This window comes from Gobio gobio, assembly GCF_949357685.1.
Source record: "Gobio gobio genome assembly, chromosome: 12".
NCBI lineage: Eukaryota > Metazoa > Chordata > Actinopteri > Cypriniformes > Gobionidae > Gobio > Gobio gobio.
The window spans coordinates 41,844,764-41,870,506 of NC_137105.1; the positions used below are offsets into that span (position 1 = coordinate 41,844,764).

General features: G+C 37.9%; 2 protein-coding genes across 5 annotated transcripts in view; both read left to right on the forward strand.

Moving 5' to 3' along the window:
- mtmr9 (myotubularin related protein 9) overlaps window positions 1-14,571 on the forward strand; it is a 28,838-nt gene extending 14,267 nt beyond the window's left edge. For 2 of the 3 annotated variants that reach the window (XM_079831368.1, XM_079831370.1), the window contains 5 exons: window positions 1,192-1,353; window positions 1,787-1,928; window positions 3,708-3,928; window positions 4,931-5,082; window positions 12,951-14,492. In XM_079831368.1, coding sequence (XP_079687494.1) covers window positions 1,192-1,353; window positions 1,787-1,928; window positions 3,708-3,928; window positions 4,931-5,082; window positions 12,951-13,114 — 841 coding nt within the window. In that variant the 3' untranslated portion in view covers window positions 13,115-14,492. Of the gene's footprint in view, window positions 1-1,191; window positions 1,354-1,786; window positions 1,929-3,707; window positions 3,929-4,930; window positions 5,083-12,950 lie in introns of all 3 variants that reach the window. The other variant, XM_079831369.1, reaches the window with a different exon arrangement.
- A 5,084-nt stretch (window positions 14,572-19,655) lies between these two features.
- Window positions 19,656-25,096, forward strand: tdh (L-threonine dehydrogenase). Of its 2 annotated transcripts, none has more exons than XM_079831108.1 (9): window positions 19,656-19,837; window positions 21,773-21,972; window positions 22,078-22,120; window positions 22,247-22,317; window positions 22,689-22,838; window positions 23,102-23,274; window positions 23,364-23,454; window positions 23,734-24,003; window positions 24,098-25,096. In XM_079831108.1, exons 2-9 carry the CDS (start codon window positions 21,783-21,785, stop codon window positions 24,235-24,237), a joined length of 1,128 nt encoding a protein of 375 aa, XP_079687234.1. In that variant the 5' UTR covers window positions 19,656-19,837; window positions 21,773-21,782; the 3' UTR covers window positions 24,238-25,096. The 2 variants fall into 2 exon arrangements, with proteins under 2 accessions (XP_079687234.1, XP_079687235.1); XM_079831109.1 differs by lacking the exon at window positions 19,656-19,837 and adding an exon at window positions 20,251-21,156.
- The last annotated feature ends 647 nt before the right edge of the window (window positions 25,097-25,743 follow it).

The window sequence follows — 25,743 nt, forward strand, 5'->3', positions numbered from 1 at the left end:
AGCTGGCTAAAAATGCCTGGTGCACTTCTGAAAACTGCCAGCTGGTGTCGCTTGAAAGCACTTTGCAAGCTCAACATTTTTCCAGAGATACTTTGGTTGCTATGATACAGAATATCCATGAAAGTAATTACTAGTGTCTCATTTTGAAGAATATTACTGAATATAAAAATGCAGTAACCAGCAATATTAACTCATTATTAACTCAATATCAATCCATTGTTGTTCAGTCGTGGTACAAGTAGGATGATTTGTCGTTGTAGTGTTTGTCCTGCCCCTCCTCCACTGTGATTGGACAGCTGGGTAAAAAGTGACAGTGACGAGCGCTGCCTATTACCCAAAGTTGAACAGTTAAAAAAAAAAAAAAAAACATTGAAATATTATTACGGTACATAGTGCATCAAAATGAAAAGTCATCAGTTTGCCTAAATTAGAACACAGAACATTCAAATGTTTTACGCCCAATTTACTCATGGTAGGGAGCAGGTGTACATTTTGAAAATACAAACATTTTCGTGAATCCAAAGATTTACGCCAGAATGACTTTATGAACGATTTACACAAAAATTTGTTCTGCTCGTGTTTCGTGAATGAGGCCCTATATTACAACTTGCATTTGCACAAAACAAAAGGCTGCGAATGCACACGCAAACTTCTAGTCATGGCGAAGGTGTAACCTTGTGTCTGTTTCACGGTTGAGGAGCACGCACACGCATTTGCAATGATAGGTTTTATCGATTAAATGTATTTCCAAACATGGATGAATCGTTCACAATAAGATCTTTGTTTCTTTTTTTCATTAACATTGTAATGTATAATCAAAAACAAAACTTAATCTTCTCTCCTGTTCATCGCAGTTTTAACTTTGATGACAAACTTTGGCAAATCCAATAAAATTGCATAAATCAATCAGTCAGATTAGACTTTGCCAAACCAAGAAAGTACTTTTAAATTGTGATCAATATGCTTCAGGCCGTCAATGAACGAACTGTTGGAGCTTCGTACCATCTGAGACTGTACATTTATAAGGGGACTTGTTAGTTAAAATAGTTACGGCATATATCTGAAAATACACATCTATTGCAGCTAAAATGCTAATTCAGAGCTGAAGCATATCGTTTGGAAGCAGGCAAACACAGCTGCATAAATGAGTTCTGTAACTGGGACTATAATTTGACAGCTGTTCTCCCACAGGTCTAATGTTCTGCAGGAGAGTCTGATAAAGCTGGTGGAGGCGTGCAATGATCAGTCTCACAGCATGGACCGCTGGCTCAGTAAACTTGAAGCCTCCAACTGGCAGAGTCATGTAAAGGAAATCCTCACCACGGCCTGCCTGGCCGCACAATGCATTGACAGGTACATCTGTCAATACGTCTGTCTGTTCCTGTCTCTCAAACACACACACACAGACCCATTACACCACAGACCGATCTGCTTATGCCATACTGTGCAGCTGTGTTAATTACTGTTTTAGCTCTTTTCTAAGTTAATTACAAAAGCTGCTGTCGCCCTGTTTCTCCCCACATTTGTTGCAAAGCTTGTTGTGGTGATAATTACTGCTGTTGTCATGCTGTAATCATCATTATGTTCATACCACCCTGGTACTGCTGTTTTAAACGCTCATTATCAGGTTTGTAGCACTATGTGTGTGCTAAATAATCTCAAACTGAGTGCCGTTTCAAACTGGGATAAGAGAAAGTGCTTAACATCCCAAAAATCGCCACTAAAATGTTTTTTTTTTCTCTCTTAGGGCATTCTCATAATGTGTGTTATTTGTGGTGATTTGCAGGGAAGGGGCGTCAGTTCTGGTTCATGGCACGGAGGGCACTGATTCAACACTGCAGGTGACGTCTCTCGCCCAGATCATCCTCGATCCGGCATGCAGAACCATCCGTGGCTTTGAGACGCTGATTGAGCGAGAGTGGTTACAGGTGAGAAAAGAACCCTTTTACTCAAATGTGCCTAATCACATCACCACAGGGGTCGGCCATTTCTAAGGCTGTCCCACTGTCAAAATCATTTCAGCTCTCTCCATCGAAATTCCACTGAAAAAGTAGTCGATAACTGGCTGTGCACTATATTTTTTTACACAGAAGAATTATTTTTATAGGGCATCGGAGGATGAGCACAAGTGTATATGTTTATTCTGTCTTTAAAATATATTTGGAGTAATGGAGTAATGATGCTGAAAAATAAGCATTGCCATCATAGGAATAAATTGCATATTAAAAATGTTTTAATTGTAGTATTATTTAAAAATATTACAAATTTTACTGTATGTCAAATAAATGAAGCCTTGGCTTGGGTGAATATAAGATAATTGTTTTTAAAACTTTAAATAAAAAAAATAGGGCTGGGCAAATTAATGCGTTAACGCGGGCGATTAATTTTTTCAGCTTAACGCATTAAAAATATTTAACGCAAATAACGCAGCGTCTGTTTTTATATCCATTTTTGTCTAGCGTTACATGATCACGCTCCTATTCTTGTAAATGCTTCCAAGCGCGACAAGACACAAGAGAACGCGGTGTGTGTGTGTGTGTGTGTGTGTGTGTGTGTGTGTGTGTGTGTGTGTGTGTGTGTGTGTCCAGTCTTTGTGGCTGCGTCTCATGTCAGCTAATTGAGGGACACTCTAACACACACACACACACACACACTCGACCCACAGACAGACGCGCGTCAGTCTCCTGCTCACATCGAGTTCTCTTTTGCTCTTGAACAAACAATAACAACAATTGAATTTTGAGTATTCTCATATTAGGAGTCTTAAATTAGTTAAATAACGTCTTAAATTAACTTAAAGAGTTGTGAGGAAATGAGATGCGCGGGACAGCGTGTGAGATCCGCCTCGTCATGTTCATCAGCGGCTGTTCTTAAAGTGACTGGAGCACTGATGATGCCTGTCATTAAAGTTCATCAAAGAACAACGGGAACAGAGAAAAGTGTCGCTTTAATGATGATTCATCTATATTTCATTTATTATTTATGCAGTTAAGAAAGGTGTTTGATAACTATTACATTTCTGTATATGTCTAACAGGGAAGGCCACAGGTAAAAATAACATTTATTATAATGGGTTTATGTAAAGATTGTTTTAAGTTCACTTAAATTAAAAGTTGTTTTTTTAAAGTCATCTATTGGGTCATCTTCTTGACGGCCTGGTGGCTGAGGGGAGAGAGTTCAGCATCCTAACAGCCTGGTGGGTGAAGCTGTTGCTGAGTCTGGTGGTGCGGGAGTGGAGGCTCCTGTACCTCTTCCCAGATGGCAGGAGGCTGAACAGATTGTGAGCTGGATGACTTGTGTCGCTCACAATTGTGGTCGCTTTGCGGATGAGGCGGGTGGAGTAAATGTCATTCAGGGAGGGGAGTGGGGCACCAATGATCTTTCCGGCTGTGTTAACTATGCGCTGAAGAGCTTTCCTGTTGTATTCATTTATATATTGTATATTATATATTGTATATTATATATTCATTTATATATGCATGTTCATTTATATATTTTTGCTATAAGTGCTTATTTCATAATGTCACAGTATGCAACGTTGTATATAGTGGCGTGTCAGTGTGAAGAGAATCAACACCCTTGCTAGTGCTGAATTTAATGATATACTGATTAACAACAGCGAACTAGGGAGTGGAGATTTATTTAGTAAAAATGTTATTCTCTGGGATGTATGGAATAACCTATGACCCTGTAATCTTTACCTCCAGGCCGGTCACCCCTTCCAGCAGCGCTGTGCGCAGTCTGCATACTCAAACGGGAAGCCCCGAAGTGAAGCGCCCGTATTCCTGCTCTTCCTGGATTGTGTGTGGCAGATCCTGCGGCAGTTCCCCTGCTCCTTCCAGTTCAATGAGAATTTCCTGATCATGCTCTTCGAGCATTCATATGCCTCACAGTTTGGCACTTTCCTTGGAAACAGAGTGGCTGAAAGGTTAGTGTTCCCCTCCGTTTACAGATTCTCACATACTATCTGATTTCCTCTATTACATCACATCAGCCTCCAGTTTGTTTCCACAATCCTAGATGCATCACCACTAATTTCTAACTAGCCAACACAGGCCCTGTCCCAAATGCCAAGCTCATTTTATCATTCTGAAGTTAACCCAACAGCCTGTGCGTCAATTGCATCTCCAAAGCGTGGATTCGGAGGACAACTGCTAGGGTTGGCATTCAGGATAGGGCCGTATTTTGCACTTGGTGTTTGAATGTGAACTCCGTGTTACACATTTAAGTTGGCAGGTTGTAATTCTATCCGTATGGACAGAAATGTTTAAGAGCAGAGGTCAAGACCCTTTTCGTCAACACTCCTACGTCAGCAGAGGTCAACTTGTATCTGGCCTTGACCCTTTTGTGTTTGTTTCTTATTCTGAGCAGGATGTATTGGTAGATGTGTTGCGCAATCTTTTTCCACTTATTGCTCAAATGTCTATCACATTTCAAAATGTCCAGATTCAGTCATTTACTGACAATGAATGGTGTGTAGTGTGTGATGTCATAAATCTGAACTTTAGACTCAAGAGGACTGGTTTAATTTTGCTTTCACATTTAACAATTAAAATAAAGGTACTTTATTGGCATCTATGGTTCCAAAAAGTAGATTTAACATCCATGGAACCTTTCCATTCCACTAAAGGTTTGTAAAGTGGTCTTTTCTGTTGTATTGCTGAAAAAAACCCTTTTGAAATGTTTATTTTTAAGAGTGTTGCTTGTGATATATGAGTCCTGACTATTTGTTCTGTAAGATTCAGCAGCTCAAAATGTTTATGAATGTTAGGGTTAAGCTTGAAGAGTAGAATTGTTGAGAGGCTTTTTGTTTGATTATTGTGAGATAATGGATGGCAACGGCTAGATGCGTCTGCCTTCTCATAACATAAACTTTACTGTAAATTTTGGGTGTAAATGTAAACTTAGTACTTTCTGTGTAATGTTTCAGGGTGAAGCTGCAGCTGTCTCAGAAAACCGTGTCTCTGTGGTCGTGGGTGAACCGTCCTCAGGAGCTGGAGCGATTTCTCAACCCGCTGTATGAGCCCAATAACCTGGTCATCTGGCCGTCTGTGGCACCTCAGAGCCTGCTGTTGTGGGAGGGTGAGTGCCATATTATACTAGGGATAAACCACGATAAAATGTACTGACGGTTAGTAATATCGTTTCACATTTAATTATCATTAAAACCGTGTTTGATTATCACGATTTGGAGAACTCGTGGTGAATCCTGTCCAGCCAGCGTCAGTCTGGTGCAGACGCAGCACGTAATGTTGTTTTTTTGAATGAGAAGAAATGGCAGTTACAGCGCGGGAGATTTTTCAGCCTTCTAAAAGGACCGAATCTGAGGTGTGGTCATATTTTGGCTGTCCTGAGGGAAGAAACTTAATCGAGGATGGTCACCGTCTGCAGAACATGCAAAAAGAAAGTCGTTGCTATAGGGGCAAACACTTCAAATCTGCCGAGTCGTTTTCGTGACCACCCACTGTTGTATAGCAAACGCAAGGCAAGTGGACTTTGACCTCGCTACCAAAACTACATCTGGGAAATAATTGAACACAGTTTTGAGTTGAAATATTTCATCTCACTCACTTGAAATTAACGTGAAGCTTCCAAAAAGAAATTTTGCAGCAAGTGGCTTTGAGCCAAAGACGAACAAGTTCAGACAAGACTAGGGTGACATTTAGGGGATAATAATGTATATTCATTGTACACCGATTTTCTTTACCACATAAATAATTACGGGGACATATTGAATTGAGATTAATGTTTTACATTTTACCTGTTTATAAATCCATTTCATACAGTGTACAAAACAATCGTCCAGACATTATGATCACAAGAAGTTATAGTAATAATTATAGAGTATTAATAGTAAAGTCCTCTGATTTTTCATTTTCAATAAAAAATCAAAAACGGAGATGCAAGTTGCATTAATGAAACGAGAGAGCACGTCTGTTGTGATACGTGGATGTGCGCTGTTATAATGCGTTGCTATTGACGACGGCCATTATAAGGAAGGAAATCCCCCAGAATAGAATCTTGCTTAATAAAGTGCATAGAGCTGCTTGTTTTATTTGTTTGTTGATTTTCAAATATAAAACTTGTTGAATTTTTTTCAGTGTGTGCATCTGTTCTGCATCTGCAAACCGTGATAATATTGATAATCGTGATAATTTGGGTCCCTATAATCATGATATTACATTTTCATACAGTTCCATCCCTATATTATACATATACATATATATATAGACACACACACACATGCATACACACACACACACACACACATGTTTGAATTCCTGTGAACTGTGAACATTATAATATCATGACAGTGATATTAAACGGCGTGTGTTTACCCAGTTAACCTGTAGGTGGCAGTCACGTGTTGTTTGGTGCTTTAGCCATATTTCTGTCTTGACACTTTGGATGTGCGAATTGCTTGAAGAATGTGTGGATTGTGAGATCAGTGTGTGTTTTGAAATGACCGTAACAGTATGTCACCATTCTTCCATTACATGCTGTACATGAACCTATATATATCTCGAACTTTAAAAACATGTTTAACAATCTTTCCATCTGAATTATAATTGTCTTGCTGTAATGAAAATGAAAGCCATCTAGCCTCTTTAGACTTTGTTATTTAAAACTATAAACTGTTATTTAAAATTTTTAAATACAATTATATTAAATTGTAAACTTTAAATGTAGTAATAATTAATAAAAAGCTACTATTTAAATTATTTATATTTTAACATAATTTTATTGAAATTAGTTATTAAAGAACACACCAGTTGTCTGCTGCAAAGTAAAAAAAAAATTGTGTTAAGTGTAAGGCAAAGATGATGGGTTCCTAGACACAAATTAGACCAAGCGGATGGATCATGATCACTTGCAAACAGCCCTGCATGATGAACGCGTGATAAGCATGGAGCTTTAACGAACTCAATATTAGGGAAGTGCAAATTCAATGATGCTTGGCTCCGTATTGAACTGCATAAAAATGAGTTACTCAAAGTGCCAATGAATGGTGCATAATAAAGTAGTGTTTATAAGTGCAGCGCTGCTTTGTGTACTGAGGTAACCCAAGAAACCGATATATTTCTGCTGTTCCATAAGTGCCATCTACTGTCAGAGATGGCTCCTCTGCCGTTTTTGTTCAGACCAATGCAACACATATTTTTACATGGCTTACAAGCAGTTTTGTAAAGCTTAACCAGTGGATTGATAAGAAGCTAATATTATATAGTCATATTATAGACATATTTTAAATTAAAATGTATAATAGTTACTTTTTGTACAAAAAAAAAATGTAAAGGCTTAAATGTGGATTTTATAAATCATATTTAAATTAGTGCAGTCAAAATTAGGACGTTAACGCATGCAATTTTTTCAGTTTAACAAATTAAAATATTTAACGCAATTAACACAGCATCTGTTTTCGTATCATCTTTGGCTAGCGTTACATGATTACGCTCTTATTCATGCCAATGGTTTTAAACCATTCAAGCACACCAAGACAAAAGAAAACATGCTGTCTGTGAATGTCTTGTCTATGTGACACACACACGACGCACAGAAAGACTCGTGCCAGTATCGAATTCTCTTTCACGCTTGAATAAACAATAACACACAGAATTATGCCAAAATGCCCTTTTTTTCAAAAATTCTCATAAGAGCAGTCTTAAATGAGTTAAATAACATCGTAAATAAACTTAAAGAGTTGTAAGAAAACGGAACGCATCAGATCCACATGTTCGGCAGCGGCAGATCTTTAATTGGCCGCGATATCTGTCATTTAGCTAATCAAAGAACAAAGATAACATAGAATAATCCTTATTAAAGCTACAATTTTGTCTATTTCATTTATATTTTTTGCAGTTAAGAAAAGTATTTGATAACTTTATTTAATTTCTTTATATTGATTATGTATGAAGGCCACGGGTAAATATGACATTTATTATAATAGTTTTTTCTGAAGATTGTTTTATGTTCACTTCAGCTGTCACTTCACTTTGCGCGAGGCCCTGGTCAAGTCAAGTCAACTTTATTTATATAGCGCTTTTTACAATGCAGATTGTTTCAGAGCAGCTTCACAGGAAAATAATGCAACAGAATTTGATTTGGCTGTACAGCCTCTCTGGAGAAAACCGTGATGTCATCTAGCTCATTTCAATTATCATATAGTGACAATGTGGGCAGATCAGTAATTTAGTTCATATAGTTAATTTAGTTTAGTAATTACATTTATTTGGATATTTAGTTGAAAATGTAGTGTCCCCAACTGAGCAAACTGTTAAATAGGAAATATTAAATAGGAATATTCCAAAGATCGGAGTCATCACACCGGAGACGGGTTTATATGAGGATGTCGTGTCGATGAGGCATTTATTAGATAAGAATATTTGAAAGATCGGAGTCATCATGCCGGAGACGGGTTTTTTGATGATGCCGTGTCGGTGAGGCAATTTCAGGGGGGGAGTCTAATTGACCCGGTCTCTCTGACACTTCAGGGATGCGTTGGTCATGTCTGGGTGCAGGTCCACCATCTGAAAACCTCGGGATAAACAGAGAGACTAACATTAGCGTAGCCATTCTTTTTATGATGTAACGAGTACCCTGGTGAGGCACGAGGCCTTGTGCGGTCGCACACTCGGCACAGCCCTTGCGACGGTACTGATCATTTCAACAAATATTTAAAATATACTGTCTTTAAGTTGTTTCTACATTAATTTGGGGAGTAATGGAAATTATTACAATTTAAAAATATAAAAAACTCCAATGTTTTTAATCGCAATTAATTAGTTAATTGTTTTAATTGATTGACAGTTCTTATTTATTTATTTATTTATTTATTTATTTATTTGTTTATTAAGCTTGTTTTTGTCTCAACTTGTATTTTATGAACTGTAAAGTAAATTGTCATTTTTACAGTCACTTTATGGTTTGGGATGTGACCCTGATCTCCCCCTAATACAGTATTCATTTGTGCAGGTCTAAAAAAAGGTTTTAAAATTTAACAAATAAAGTTGATTTTTAAAACCTCTTTAGATACCCTGTATAGGTATATTAATGCATGCGCACAAAAAACTTATTTCGAGCTCACAAGAAACTATTGGGATTTTCTTGTGCGTTACAATTTCCATTTTATGTATACTGTCTATAACATATTTCCTTTTGTGCATCACTGACATTTTACTATGAAGAAATGAGAGTATGGATGTGCATGAATTAATAAAGATCTATTTGCTAAAAAATTGCCTTTCATTAGGGCAGTATAGGCTATCTCTAATATCAAGACCTTATGTCCGCTTTAATCGCGTCCTCTGTGGCGGTCATGAAACCGTGCTGTGAAATGGGCTGATGGCACAATATGGCTGAGTGCATTGGGCTGATAAAAAGTACACAAATGGAGCACTTTTATTGTGCTTGATATAAAATAAAAGCTGCTTTAAAGTCTTTGAAGGTCCTTGAATCTGGTGTTCATGAAAGAGTGGGAACCCTGGAGATAAATTTCCCAGTTAAATATTTTTTTTAATTCAATGATCCATTTAACTTATTGAAATTTTAATTACTTTCAGGAAAACTCGCCCTCCTTTTCATGTTTAAGATATTTTACGCATTAAAGAAGCAACTCAATTCACGTGTGACAAGTGTGACAATGATTCAACCCCGATGACCCCTGTGCCATTCTTTGTTTTTTTTTTAGTCCTCACCTCTGGAACCTGTCATGCCTCTATTTTAAAGGTGCAGTGAAAGGGACTCTTTCATGAAAAGCAGCCAAGCAGACACGGAGTTTAATGCCATGGGGGTTCACTTTCAGTCACATGAGCAGTTCTCAAACAACTCGCAGATATGTTTAGACCTTTCATATACACTACCAGTCAAACGTTGGGACACCTACTCATTCTTTATTAATAGTATTTTCCACATTTTAGAATAATAGTCATCTAACCTCAGAAATGAAACTAACTGATTATGTAGTCACCGAAAGAGCTAGTTTAAACAATCTCTTGTAAAGGTAGGCTGTATTAAAATATGGGATTTGAAAAGCCTTTGCATTTAGCAATAATTGAAAGTATGGGAGGACAGTGAGACCAAAGCATTTAAGGTCCTTTGAGAAACAACTATTCTAATGTTAATTTCACAGTTGGGTGGGTATTGACCAGTGCACGCTGCTGACATCATAAAAAACTGTCAGCTGTACGTGTGCTCAGAAACATTGGTATGGTGACGGAGATTCTAGTCATACTGTATATTTTAGGTTTCCTTATGTATAACCTTTAGGTATGGCATGGCATTTGCTTATAGTTCATTTATATATGCGAGTCAGACTATTTCTTGTGAAAACGAAGTATTCTTAATTGTATTCCATGTGTACTTATAATTGTTTTAATATTCTTTTGTTTTTGATTTTAAAGTACCTTATTTTGATGTGTTGTCTAACTTACATACGAAAGCATGCATAAAGTACTTTTATTATAATTTTAACTGCAGTGTTGTATGATAATACTTTACAAGTTAATATATTTTAAGTTTACTAAATTGTAATTACAAATTTAGGAATAATTGACGATGGCCCACTGAATTAGAAAATAATGTGTGCATTTCTAATAATTCAACGGACTGGAGTCCATTATTCCGCTTATACTACGGTTACTACACCTCAAGACATTGTTCAGATGTTGTATTTAAAGACATTTGTCAGGTTTTTGTCCTCAAAATGTCTAGGTTGTAGGACTAATTGTAAGACTAAAACTTAGTGTGTTAGACTAATTTCTTATGGATCTAATCCCAAGCTTCTGTTGCTAATTCCAAAAAAGTCATTTTAGAGCTAGTAACAGGGGCATGAGCAATTGATAACAGATTAATGCAGTTCTACAGAGAGAGAGAGATTAAGTGTTAGTGAATTGCCTCAGTCTGTGTGTCTCTCAACAGTGTTCGGCAGCAGCGTCTCTACTAATAGCGAAACTGTAAGTTTATCTGTTTCAAGAACAGCACAGTTATTACCTCGCTAGTGAGAAATGTCATGTAGCTTTTGCTTTTAAGTTGCTAAACTATTTTACTGATGGATTTGTGTGCAACACGTTTCTGTGCAAGTGAGTTTGAGTGGGAGACAAGAGTGTGTGCTTTCCGCACATAATAAAACGTAATTTTCTGGATGCGGCCCAGATCCGGCTGACTGCAGTAACCTTGGGATAAACAGAGAGACTAATATTAGCATGAATGCCATTCTTCTTATGATGTAACGAGTACATCAAGTGTAATGGGAAGTGTCCCCAGTTCCGTTATGCGATTGCTCAAGACAGGAGTGTTTTGTGCAATGTGTATTTAATCCATGCAGATGAAGACTGTGGCTCAACTAAGCAAAAAAAAACATATCTGTCTTGGAGACTGCATGTGACCAGTTTAAGTGTTTTTTGCTATTATATGCTAAAGGATCCTAATTTTGGTTTACATGCAACAAAGGTACAAAAAATATATAATATACATTGCACAATACCACATTTTTCAATTCTCAATTTTGATTCTCAAACAACTCTTTGGATGAATCAGTCTTTTTAAATCCCTCCATTCTGCGAGCTACTCTGCTCTGATTGGCCAGACGCCGTTACCTGGACTGAGAAATGCACATTCATTTGACAGCTCCAGGGCTTTCTTGAAAACTACCGATTGTACTTCCGCATTTTTTGTATCCCTGCTCACGGACAGATCGAAAGAGGGTAATTAACAGAACAACAAACCATAGTGGTTGGGCTGGCTCTGTGCTAATGTAGCGTGGTTATTGGTTAAGAAGTTTCTGGAAGAGAAATTGAGATCACGTGGGTAAATGCAGCGCAGTTAAGAAGTTTCTGGAAGTGAAATTGAAACTGTCCTAGCTCTGCCTGTCTGATTTTAGGTGAAAGATCGGATCTGCTGGAGATGTCCGACAGATTATTTAGGCGTGCCAAAAGAAATTCTCAGAAAATAGAGACAACCAGTATAGGGAAGTCCCAGAGCAATTGGGGAAATTAATTAAATACAAGAGGCAAACATAAATTACTCTGAAAATGTCTTACCAGATGAGATCTTTTTTACTCTTTTAATTCCTTTTATAACTGTATTCTCTTTGTATCTCAGTTAATTCCTTTCAAAACTGTTTTCAATTTCCTTACTTTTATTTTGTGATTATTGTAATTCCCTTTTCTGTGTGAAGCACAGAAATTACCATAGTGTATGAAATGTGCTATAAATGAACTTGCCTTGCCTTGCTCTTCTTTCACCGGGAACAATACAAGTCGACACCATTATGACTAAAGGTTTGCCCAGAAGTGTTTCCTACTAAAGCAAGGTGGTATTTGACTCTGGTCAGGCCAATCCAATAAGTGCAGACTTGTCGGAGTGGCCTTGGACTGCAACCTACCTATCCACCGCATAGGCAGCCAGGCTTTATTGCCAGTGGTGAAAATCCACTGTGTAATATTTAGGAGGATCTATTGACAGAAATACAATATAACATACATAACTATGATTTCAGTTGTGAATAAAGACCTTATGAACCGTTATGTTTTTATTACCTTAGAATGAGCCATTTCTATCAACATACACCGCAGGTCCCCTTACATTGAAGTCGCCATTTTGCACGGCCATGTTTCTACAGTAGCCCTAAACCGACAAACTACAGAGCGCTAGCTACCCTCTGCTGTCTCAGACGACGATATCTTTGTCCTGTGTCGGCCACCGTAGCTTCTCAATGTGCTTTGAAGGAGAGGGTTGAGTGGTTGGCGGTTGCTATTCGCAACCTCACCACTAGATGCCGTTAAAATGTACACTCTGCGCCTTTAAATCTCTCATGAAGCAACACATTTTTTTTTTATACCCCAGAAAAGTTAATCAATAAGCGACCCAGGATTTTATCATCACATCTCAGGCACATGTGACAGATTTACTTTGGATATTTACATTCCCATTGTGTCTTGTTTTCTCTATAGGAATATTCCTCCGCTGGAATCGCTCCACAAAGTGTTTGGATGAGGCCTACCAGGAGATGGTCCATATTATAGAGTACAACAAGGAGCTGCAGAACAAAGTGAACAGTCTGCGGAGACAGCTGGCCCAGCTCGAGACGGAGGACAGCCCACTGCAGACACCGTAGGACATCAACAGGATACACACACATGTATCTACACTCCTCGCTCTGACCGTACGCTTTACTTATGATTCCACTGCTCAACTTTATTCACATTACCATATTTCATTGGTCTCCAGTGGTTTCTACTCTATGGCCACTGGATCTGTTGCTCTATTAGCATATCGTTGTAATTTTCTTCCTCAAACACTATGCCGCACTCGTCCTTAATATTGCTTATTCAATGTAAACACTTTAAACTGTTTAGCTGGTCATTATATAAATGTAATTTCACTAGATATTGTAAACTGGGTGCTGTGGTTTACACATTCTCAAAGAAAAGGGACTGCTGATGTGCCATTTTTCATTTTTTTAGTCATTTTTTTCACAGTGCAATAGAAAATGCAGCTATAAAAGCTGTTTTGAAAGGGAAAGAATTAGAGACATACTATGAGATGCTGGAAATATCATTTCAATATAACGCCGGCGGTTTACATAGTCTTACATGATCCATAACTCTGGCCACATGAATAAAAGATTGCCAAAAGTGGCACTGTTTGCTTTACAAATGTAAGATGTTCTGTGCACGGGAATATACACATTTTTGTATAGAGTAATAATTTAGTATTTTGTTTAAAAAGACAAATTTGTGTTAAAGATTGTGAATCAAAATAATGTCATAAATCTCAATCCACAATCTTTAGAAGTCTTTTTTTTTTTGTGAAATATGAAGATCTTTTTTAGGATCCACAAAGCCGTTGTTTGGGAACATCTAAAAATAAAGCCCACTGGGATTAATTTCAATTTCCGTTCTGAACAAAAGCATTTCTTTCCCTCCAGTTCTCCATGAATGACATGAACATGTTCATCTAGACAGGAGGTGTTTTCTTCACATCTCAATAAATCGAGATATACACTCATTGTGCCATTTAAGGTTTTTACAACCATTTGTTTCATAAATATGTTAATATTCAAATCTATTGTGTAATGACTCCTGTTGCATATAAAGGTCATTTTATTATTCCAGTGGGTTCTTATCAAAGACTGCTGCATTTATGAATGCGTTTTAGTTTAAGGCAGGTTTTGATACTGGGTATAGACAGTCAGTTGTTGTTTTGTTTTTTTTATACATGTGCACAAGTTAATCATTTTTTATTAATACATTCTGGCACTTCAGTAGCATAAACTGACATGCATCCTTAAGATTTGTATAATTGTCTGTACAGTGACATGCCTTGCTTTACAAAATGTAATATTGATCAAATGTTTAACTGAAGTACATAATGTTCTGTGGGCATTAAAAGATTGTTTAATGTACAGCCGTGGGGTGTTTTCATATTTAAACTGACGTCTATAAGAGTCAAGTTACAAAACAATAAATGGCAATAAAATATGAATTACCAGTAGTCAGTTTGACTTAGAATCTTATCAGTGCAACGTGATAATGACAGATAAGGTCTAATTACCGGTGGTACATGTGCTTCAAAGAAAAAAGCAAACTAAATGAGGTGTACACACAGACCGATCAGGCATAACATTATTAGGGTTGGTACCGTACCTGAAATTCGGTACCGGTACCCAACCGTGCCTTTTTTCCGTACTTTAGGGATGTTTACATCAATAACTGTAAAGAAATTGTAAGTCATTTATAGAAGTGTTATTGACTTTATGCCAGAGCTGCCCTGGTCTCAGTCTGCCACTTTCTGTGATGTTTGTATACTGTAATATTTACCAGTAAATAGTAGGCTACTAGGTACTTAATTTAATTCATAAAAACAACCATATTACGTTTTTTTTCTTTTTAATAAAATTTCTATGAAAAGACTTAATTATGTCACAAAGACCCACAAATTGTGTTGTGTATTTTCTGGTAATCAAATGAAGACATAAGACATTAATTAAATTAATCTTTTCATTTAATTTAATTAAATACATTTTTTCTCAAACAAAGTGCTGCACAAATGAGCTTTATGCTCATTAAAACGTGAAGAACATTTTTTATTTATTACTTAAAAAATAAGGTTTTGATAATTTATCATTATATTAGTGTTAGTATTATTATTACACTGAGCCATATCTAAATTCTACTGTGCAACAGTAACGTATTTGTCAAGTTAAACCAAACTTTTATTTTGATGGGTTGCCGTGAAGACCTTTTGAGTTTCTGTGTGTTTATGGTATGAAGGTAGCTTTTCTCAAATGAAACGGTAAAATGCTCATAAAGTGACTCTCAGTGGCTCTGGAGATGACGTTGAGGCAGAGATGGAAACATGCGACCTTCACGCGTGATTCTGAGAGAGTGTGTGTGAGAAAGAGAGGTAAGTTAAAGGGGTGATGAATTGAGAAATCAACTTTCCCTTGAGCTTTTGATATATAAAAGGTCATGGTAATATAAGAATATCCTGTACGTTTCAGAGCTGAAAACTTCCTTATTAGTCAAAGAAAAGCTTTTATAAACACCAGGCCCAGCAAATAACAGGTTTTTCAAAGTGGGGATCTATGACGTCAAAGGGAGGCAAGCACCGCCTCAGCAGAAGAAGATCAACGCCTACTTCACTGCCTGTTTAGCCCCGCCCACCGATTTGTGCATGTAACATAGGCCTAGTGTTAAACCTTCCAGCTACAAAGCAATAAACATGCCGTTGAGGATTAGAAAATATTGTGCAGCGACTGGGTTCAACAGTAATGCAACAGGTAAGTAACTGTGTTCATTCTAATGACTGATCTGAAATGTGATGATTAATGTAGTCAGATGTTCTTTGTCTGTGTGTCAGTTAATAAGACCAGTGACTAAACATCAACTTGCGCTGTTTCTCTTGGTAGGATGAAAATAATGTTATTTAACGTGATTACATTCTATAAAGAAAGTGATCAAAGGAAGCTCCCTTTGCAATCGTTGGAGCAGCACGTGCTGCAGCTGTCAATCAAACAGAAGAGTTTATCAGTGACGCGTTTATCAGTGACAATTCAGTTTTGTTCAACGAATCTCTTAACTATATCACGTTTGCACTGTTAGTGAAGATGAAAACATTCGTTAGTGTACAGAAACTGAGTTGCATTGACGAGATCACTGCTTTCATGTGTGATCGGCTACAATGATCATCACTGCAACCTTTCATGCCACGATCTAAATATAACGGCATAGATCTAAATGTAATGCAACACTTTTCGCGATTAGTTAACCATGAGAGCTGTAATTGTAAAAACGTGCTAAAAGAGGGAGTAATACTATTTCAAATGGAAAGACGTTAGCCAATCACAGCAGTGGGTGTTTACACTGAAGTCTCCCAGCGGACACGCCCCTTAAAACAGAGCGTTCAGAGCAGAGGGCTAAAATCAGGGTCGGAAAAATGCCTTTTATTTATAAATTATGACAATTTTTTATGTAAAAATCATACTAACATTATAAATGCGCCCCACATAACAATAAAAAAAATGATTCATTCGCACAGAGACACGCAGGACTTTTTAAATAGTCTTTTTGTGGTTTAATATTCACAGACACTATATCACCAGATGCGTTCTCAGGTACCGAAATTTGGCACCGATTGATTTAATGTGAATCGGTATTCGGTAGTACCGACGTAAGTGCTCGGTAGTGCCCAACCCTAAACATTATGACCACTGACAGGTGAAGAGAATAACACTGATTATCTCTTCATCACAGCACATGTTAGTGGGTGGGATATATTAGGCAGCAAGTGAACATTTTGTCCTCAAAGTTGATGTGTTAGAAGCAGGTTTTGACAAGGGCCAAATTGCATCTCCAAAACTGCAGCTCTTGTGAGGTGTTCCCGGTCTGCAGTGGTCAGTCTCTATCAAGTCTAGTCTGATCAAACAGACAAGCTCAAATTGCTCAAGAAGTTAATGCTGGTTCTGATAAAGGAGTCAGAATACACAGTGCATTGTAGTTTGTTGCGTATGGGGCTGCATAGTCGCAGAAAAGTCAGGTTGCCCAAGCTGACCCCTGTCCACCGCCGAAAGCGCCAACAGTGGGCATGTGAACATCAGAACTGGACCACGGAGCAATGGAAGAAGGTGGTCTGGTCAGATGAATCACGTTTCGTTTTACATCATGTGGATGACCGGGTGCGTGTGCGTCACTTAAAAAGTAATTCAGGGACCTGTTACCACAAAATTTTATGTTTTCTTGATAACTTTGGAAATTAGGTAGTGGATTTCTAGTTCCCAGCATGCTTTGCATAGGACTGGATAAGAAGAATAAATGTTGAAATGAAGTGTTAGTTTATTTGTTTTAGTGAAGGGAAAGACCTGTTAGTGTATAATGCCGTTATGTTTGACATTTAAAAGAGTTTCCGTAATGTTGAAGTTTGTGTGGTTATCATTGTGCTGAAGAGTAGATGAAGGTAAACGATACATTTACTCTATAAGCAATGACTGTGCTAATGCCAGTGACAAGTAATATTTTACTTGTTCATTAAATATACAGGTTAAATAAGTTATGGTATGTGCTATGATAGCTGTATATGCTATGATTTGAACTGAAATAGATAAGCTCAATTGGTTCCAGGGCTACAGCTCTGTTAGTTGGAGGGACTTCATTTTTCTGAGTAATCAACTTAAAAATGTGTGTTTATGCTATAAATTAAGTTCCTCTAACTCAATGTAGTTTGTTGGTTGAATGTAAATTCACTCAAAGTAGTCATAATTTATGCAAACTGTTGACACTTTTGAGTCAACACACTTTTGTGTGTGTGTGTGTGTGTGTGTGTGTGTGTGTGTGTGTGTATATATATATATATATATATATATATACATATTGTTAAATAATATAGTTAACAGCAACAGTTTTAAACGGCATAAGCTTATGCTGCATATACAACTGTTGGCCGTGTAAAGCACCATATCTCTCGTCACATAAACGTGTGCTTTTCCTGTTTTTTATCAGGAACATGCAGTACTTCCTGGGGACGGGCCTAATACAGCTATACTCAAGGTTCAAATGCCCCTTATACTGGAGCTCTGCTGTGAAGATGGATCAGTACCGATTTCTTTGCAATGTCTGCTTGCTATTTATTCTGCTTTTAATTTTGTAAAAACAATGTCTAATAGACACATTATGTTCACAGAGACGGTAGCAGACCTGAAGTAACCCCTCGGGCAAACACCTCTCTCAAGCCTAAAAGTGTGTGTCACTTTGAGTTACTCATTCACTATTTTGTTTTTGTGGAAGATGCTTTTTAACCTTGTGGAAAGAGGAAGATTTGTCCTTCTTTCTCCATGAACTGCACACATAACACATCTGTCCGAGTATTGATCTCTTAAATTGAGAAGCCTCGGAGTGATGCAACTGAGATTTTAATAGATTTTCAGGGTAAAGATTAGATTGATTTGAGCGGAAATGGCCTTGAAGCATCACAGGAAAGCTTAATCATATTGATGGTGTGTGGCAGACCATAACCTGTCTCTGAATTGTCGTCCAAGCATTGGCAGAAAATAGCAGAAATAATAAAAAAAGGCTGATTCATCTTTTAATTTTGTTCATTGCCAATGCCTTCCTTTGTTAATTTTTATGGAATATTGCAGTAGTTATTATAAATTATTTATCCATGCGCATCATAATTTTTTCTCTTCTCTTTAAAAAATGAAATTTCCATTAATAAAGTTTTTCATTCATAAATGCAAATGTGAAGACTGTATTTTTCAGTATTCAAAAGAGATTTTATTTGTAATTACTTTCCATAATTGGATTGTATAAATTGTATATGGCCCAGAAATTTGTTGGAATAATAAGAGACCTAGAAGAGGAATGAAGAGACACCTTGTTTTTGGTTTATATATATATATATATATATATATATATATATATATATATATATATATATATATATATATATATATAACTTCTTCAAATATGTCATTTTCTTTTATTATTATTTGTATATTTAACTAATACGTGCCTTGCTGATTACTTGTTTATTTGTATTGTATTCAGCAATACCTTTGTAGATGTATATTTTCGTTCTGTTTTGTTCTTGGTGTTCCATACAAAAAAATGAATAAAAAAATGAATTTAAAAAATCTCTTCTCTGACGACGTGTTTAATACTGCAAGGGCGGGACAACCTGTCATTCACATGACATCACAGCAAGAGAAAACCACGAACATCCAATCAATCCCGATGAACAAAATTAAGTCCCGCCCTACTTTTCTCTTACCTGAGAAGCCTTCGCTCGGTTATACATCACAATAGGGTAAAAAAGACTATCACAACTTCCGTTTCATGCCGACTTTAAGTAGTACCCTAGGCTATTTAACATGTTAAAAAAATCTTACTAAATTTAGTGAAAGTTGTGACATTTATTTATTTGTTTGGTCCTCCATTACAGAATATGCTACAAGAAATACGAAATTTTCTCCCACTCTTTACTAGCTCTCACTTTCCACCCCCATCCCATAATCAAAGGTCCCGTTGACTGCATTCGCCGTGAGAGGGGGGGTCGAACATGTGCAACCCTGAAGAGACCCCTCAGTCGTCATGTTTCAGTTCTACAGACGTCAGGAGGGCGTGGCCAGGGCCTCACCTCCAGCGCTGGCCAATCAGAGCGCAGCCGGCTTCTCTTGAAAGCCTCTTGTGCTGCGGATATAAAACCTCCACGGCGGGCTGATGCAATACTGGAAGATAGTGAAAGAAGCGTCAGTGGCGGAAAACCATATTAAGAAAGCTGCTCACGTCGACTGGGAAAACACGTTTTTTGCCAATTCTCTGAATCTTATTCTAGTCAATAGGTGAGTGAATTCATTTACTGAAATCGACTGCGTTTTGCTTTTAAATTGATTGCAATTCAAACCTTATCTAACGTTAAACGTTAGCTTTCTGTGGCCTTGACTGGAAAGATAAAATGCATTATAGTTTCTGTTGAATCGCTTTTACCGCTTTTGTCTTAAAGATCTCTGCAAATATTTGATGTGTGATTGGTAAGTTAGGCCTGTAACGAAGCTCAAGATGCTGTTGTCCTTTATATATCTTTATCATTTTGTCACTTTGCCGAAAGCGCAAGACTTCCCTTTAGTGTTACGATAGTATTTACAAAATAATATAGCTCATATGAAACAAAGAATATTCAATTTCTGGAAATGTGGTCGTCATTTTAAGATGTTCATTCATAGGGTGTCGTCGTCGTCGTCGTCGTGAGCACGTCGGTTTGCGACAGAACACCGGCAGAAGTAACGGTTGCACATCACTTCAGTTCCCTTATCGGCTAGTTTTAACCATGGGTTAGATAACTTGTCATTTTAAAACTAGGTTAGCACTGCCTTAGACTGTTAAGGCGAGTTGTTTAGCAACAGACAACCAATAATGATCTTCCTCAGTAACGTACTTATCTTATGCTTTCACGCGCAGTGTTTAGTCTCCATTTCTGAGTAAAACGGATAAAATATGTCGAAGACCGGCAGCAGATGGGTTAACGTTACGTGGTTTATGAAGAGACGTTTTATTTTGGCAGAATGAAAAACGATAGCGAATGCTGAAAGCGACCAGAGAGGGTCTACGTGGCGACATTTGAGCACCGATGAGCAAGCGTTTATTAATACGGGCCGGGTGCTCGTCGCGTGCTGTATTTAATATGCAAATAAGAACTTTAATACGGCGTTTACGATCTCGAAACATGTCTAACAAGGATGAATTGCTAACCCAGGATAGTGTATGAACTGTGTGAACGTGGAACGAGACAACCCAGGATTATGTCCCTGGGTTTACAGTGAAAAAGCAAGTCTTAACTGATCTAAATTCCCAGAAGGCTGACTGACCTTTCCGTTCAAGATCAAACCGGCTGATAGTAAGGCTCGGATTGTGTGTAATGGCATTGTGAAGGAAAAACAGGGGACACGAACATAGCAATCCACAAAGACTTGGCACAATTAAGTCTTTAGCAAGAGGTCGAATTTGAAGGATGTGTTCGGCGTCTTGCCACCGTGCTCGGCCTGGTGCCAGAGCAGCGCTCGCGCACAGTTCTCGCGTGCTGATTGGCTGCCGGCGAAGGCGGGGCCGTATAAATACTCTCAAGTTACATTTCTCGTTCCTTTCGTGCCTTTACATTTGCAAGGTAAGGAAAGTGCGACGATGACAACCTGGAAATTTACTGAAATGTTCTCTCAAGTTTACTGAGTTTAAAAGAAGGATGAACTTCATTACTCTAGGGTTTAGTTAATTAAAGTTTGTATAGATACCGGAATGTTTTGCCTGAGTAAATAGCTCTGAAATAACAAACATATGTTCGATGTTTAACTCGAGATATTAATTTAAATATAGCAAATATCTTTTATGTGTGAATGTCCAGTATCCACCAAACCTGCATGACTTGCCTCTATGGAACAAAAAGAAAAAGAAAAAAAGAAGTAAGGCAAAAGGACAATGTTGCCTTTCACTTCCATTGTATGAGGGGAAAGAAGTAAGGCAAAAGGACAATGTTACCTTTCACTTCCATTGTATGAGGGGAAAATGCACTGAAAGTGAATGGTGACTTAGGCTGTCATCATTGTTCCACAGAAGAAAGAAAGTCATACAGGTTTGGAAGGACACAGGGACTAAATGATGACAGTGCACATTTTGGGTGGACTATTCTTTTAATATTCATTAATTTGCTTGTGATGTATAATGTGAGATAATGATCTGATAATGTGTTATGTCTCAACACCATTCCAACCCTCTTGTCGTTGCAGGTAACTGAGTATGCCAGTCCTCAGAGCCCTCAGTAAGGTGGCAAAGCAGGCCCTGCTGCCCCCTGCGTGTGGATGTCAGTCTCTGACGGTGGCGATACGCAACATTAGCTTTTCCCCACGTCAGGTCACCTCTGGATCTGATGCCAGCTTTCATTCTGTGTCCTTCTCTGAGACGGACCACCCCAAAGTTCTCATCACAGGTATTAAAAACGACTGCATTAAAGTTGGGACTTGTTGATCTCCATGTTTTAGCACATTTTTAAGAAAGGTGGTTCCTAACTGTATTTTTTGCTCTCTCTGTCAAGGTGGCCTTGGGCAACTAGGGGTTGGGCTTGCTAAAATGTTAAGGTATGCAAGTTACAGTACATGAGAAAAATGTGATCAGTTTTTGCATTATAGATGCATTTGTAAGTGTATCGTTTGTGAATGCGTTTTACATGAAAACCTTATAAAACAATAATTCCTGTTTCACAGGAAGCGATTTGGAAAAAACAACGTGATCCTCTCAGATATCAGGAAACCACCAAGCAACGTCTTTCACAGTGGTACGTCTTTTGTTCATCTCAAATGAAAGGCAGTGATTTCTTAATTTAATTTAATGAGAGAAATAATTGGGTTTGCTCAATTAGTGAGTTTTGTCATATTATCATTGCATTACATAATCCATACTCATTTAAACCGGATGTTTGTCAAATGTAGTTATTGTTAGGGATAATTTAATATTTTCCATATGTTAAGGTAATTTAGATCAGTAACAAAATGCGAATGATTATGTTAATTGTGGTGGTTTAATGACCTGTTCTGTACAGTCTCTTATAATTAGTAGCATTATTTTTAATATACAATACCCCAGGCACAGAGCTTTGACAGATCACACTGATGTGTTGACTAACAGTTCTCAACCATTCCCACACAGGACCCTTTATCTACTCTGACATTCTGGACTACAAGAACCTGCGAGAGATTGTAGTAAATAACAGGATCACCTGGTTAGTGCATTACAGTGCTCTTCTAAGTGCTGTCGGGGAAACTAATGTGGCACTGGCACGAGCAGTCAACATCACGGGTAAGACTTTGGAAAACTTGAACACAATGCGGTGCCTTACCATGCGTTTCGTTAGTGGCATTTAGACAATACTGTTAGATTTAATATTCTTTATACTTCTCATGATAATCTACTTCCAAGTTTTATCTGGAACATTTCTTTCAAATATCAAACAGAAAGTTCCAATTAAATCTTACTATTAAAATAGCTCAACCTTTTTGGTTCCTTTTCGGCAGAAAATGTCAATAAATACTAATTAATTCGTAACCTTATTTTCTCTGTAGGACTACACAACATCCTAGACATTGCAGCAGAACACGGGCTCCGGCTCTTTGTGCCCAGCACCATTGGTGCCTTTGGACCAACTTCACCTCGAAACCCCACTCCTGATCTCTGTGTGCAGAGACCACGTACCATATATGGCGTCTCTAAAGTCCACGCGGAGCTTATGGGGGAGGTAAGACACGGCTAACCCTTATTTCAGTACTGTCCTGGGCCTTATGTCACTCCGAATGTTAATCTTTTCCCGTCATTCTTTTTCTGCAGTACTACCACCACCGCTATGGCCTTGACTTCCGCTGTCTGCGGTACCCCGGTATCATCTCTGCAGACTCGCAGCCTGGCGGTGGCACAACAGGTACGGTGCACTCTGCTCCATCTGTGTTTTTGCCACATGACCTTGCTCACGGACGTAAATGAGGTTATGCAACTGGCACATACTCAGAAACGGGGTGTTGTTCACTGAGTATTTTTAGATCTACTGATAGCCTGCACCAATGCCTTCCAGCTATTTGACCCACACCTCCCACCGCCTAAAATCACATGTGAAAGTCCTTTTACAGCTGTTACGGTTACAGCTAGATAAGCGTGCTGGCCGAAAAGCAGCAATGAGTCATCTTTTGTTTGCCTTTTCCAGACTATGCCGTGCAGATTTTCCATGACGCAGTCAAGACCGGCAAGTTTGAGTGTAACCTGAAGCCAGATACCCGGCTGCCCATGATGTACATTGACGACTGTTTGCGGGCCACGCTGGAGGTGATGGAGGCGCCGACGGAAACGCTCAGTATGCGCACCTACAACATCAATGCCATGAGCTTCACTCCTGAGGAACTTGCAAATGAGGTCCAGAAACAGCTGCCTGACCTTCAGGTCACATATGAGATCGACTCTGTTCGACAGGCTATAGGTATGAGCCAAAAAATCTTCACTAAGAAAGCAAACATTTCGGTACAAATAAACGGTGCAAAATATCGAGTGTGCTCTTGTTTTTGTCTACATAGCTGACAGCTGGCCCATGAACTTTGATGACTCCAACGCCCGCAATGACTGGGGCTGGAAGCACGACTACGATCTGCCGGAGTTGGTCCAGACGATGCTCAACTTCATCGGCTCAGACTCCCGCATCGCTCAGGCCAACTGAGTCTGCTCATGGACAATGAAAATATGTACATATTATGAAGATTTATAGTGATGCAGAAGAGAGATCCATGGTCTGTAAATAGTCATATTCCTGTTCTCTTTTGTGTCATCTGTATAGACTAGCACAGGCTATGTATGTATAATAGCAGATTATACAAAGAGGTCGGGTCTCTTTTCTTGTCAGGGTGGAAAACCATCAGAGATGCACAGGTATTTTAAAAGGAATGGGTTTCAACCCGACGTGAGACCGGATCATTATGTCTCCAGGCAAAATAAACCAAACAGACAAGAAAATCCCAAAATGAATGTTGCAGCGCCTAAAACTTAGCTTCCCAAATTCTACTCTTTCTGAGTTTCTTATCTTTTTTGTTCTATTTAAGATAATTTTACTGTACTGTTTGTGGAACAGCATAATATATAAGGGAAAAAAGGCTGCTGTGTTCAGACTAATGGGAATGAAAGTAATAGGAATTGTTGCAGCCCATTCTAAAATAAACAGACAAAAGAGTCTGTGGTTCAAACAGGGTGGGACTCAAATGTAGGTCCTCAGGGAAAGTGGGGGGTCGTCATGATAAATGACGTTATCAGATCCCTCTTGGTTGCTTTTCCTCTCGTGCACTATCTATTTATTCAGACTGCTCACAAATAAACTGCAAGTTTTCGTCTTGCTTAAATGCAATTTCTCTCATGTCTTGCATTTGGCCATGAAGGTTTTCCCACAGGTTATATATTATCCTGTATGAAGGGGAAAGTGGGAAACCAATTTAAATTATTATTTTTTTTTAGTTAAGCTTTGCATCCACGTTTTGTTCTTATGATCACAAAACTTGTGTCAATAAAGCTTTTTTATCTGCATTGTGCTTTGTCTTTCAGAGTCTTTCATGAGTTCAATCGAGATTTAAAAAAACAAAATAATTTACCCTTTTAAATGTATAATATTTTTCGCTAACTCATTTAGCTGGATTTGATTGTTGACGATTTGACATGATCTGTTCTTCGAAGCTCATCCTAGACTTGCTGTCATAGCAACAGGTCCGTAAGCTTAAACGTGCTCGGGAGCAGGCTTGTATGTAAACAGGATTAGATTGCATCTTGAGATGATACTTAAAATCTGTCCCAACTTTATTACAAGAGTTCATTACTGAACCAGGGGCAATAATCAATTTAAATAATAATAATATTAAAAAGTATTTGAAAATAATATTATAATGTTGTGTAAAAGGTGTATATACTACAGACACAGTCACTTGATTGAGAGATTTATTTGTGATGGAATAATTACTTTATAATGTTATTGGAGGTTTACACACATGTTGTACAGTTACTCTGAGCCGTGCATTAATTTTATTGATGACGGATATTAAGGGAATGGCTTGATGCAGAGAACTTTAATACTGTCACGTAACAAATCTGCTTTAAATTAACTTAAATTAAATGAATTGCTAATTACAACATTGAAATAAAAATGTAAAGGGTGTACAAATACTATAAAATCGTGAATATAAAT

Bases quoted from the DNA above. Each gene is read 5' to 3' on its own strand.
- tdh (XM_079831108.1), top strand. From the start codon at position 21,783: ATGCCAGTCCTCAGAGCCCTCAGTAAGGTGGCAAAGCAGGCCCTGCTG. The intron at 21,973-22,077 runs GTATTAAAAACG...CTCTCTGTCAAG, and splicing joins CCCCAAAGTTCTCATCACAG to GTGGCCTTGGGCAACTAGGG. The intron at 24,004-24,097 runs GTATGAGCCAAA...TTGTCTACATAG, and splicing joins CTCTGTTCGACAGGCTATAG to CTGACAGCTGGCCCATGAAC.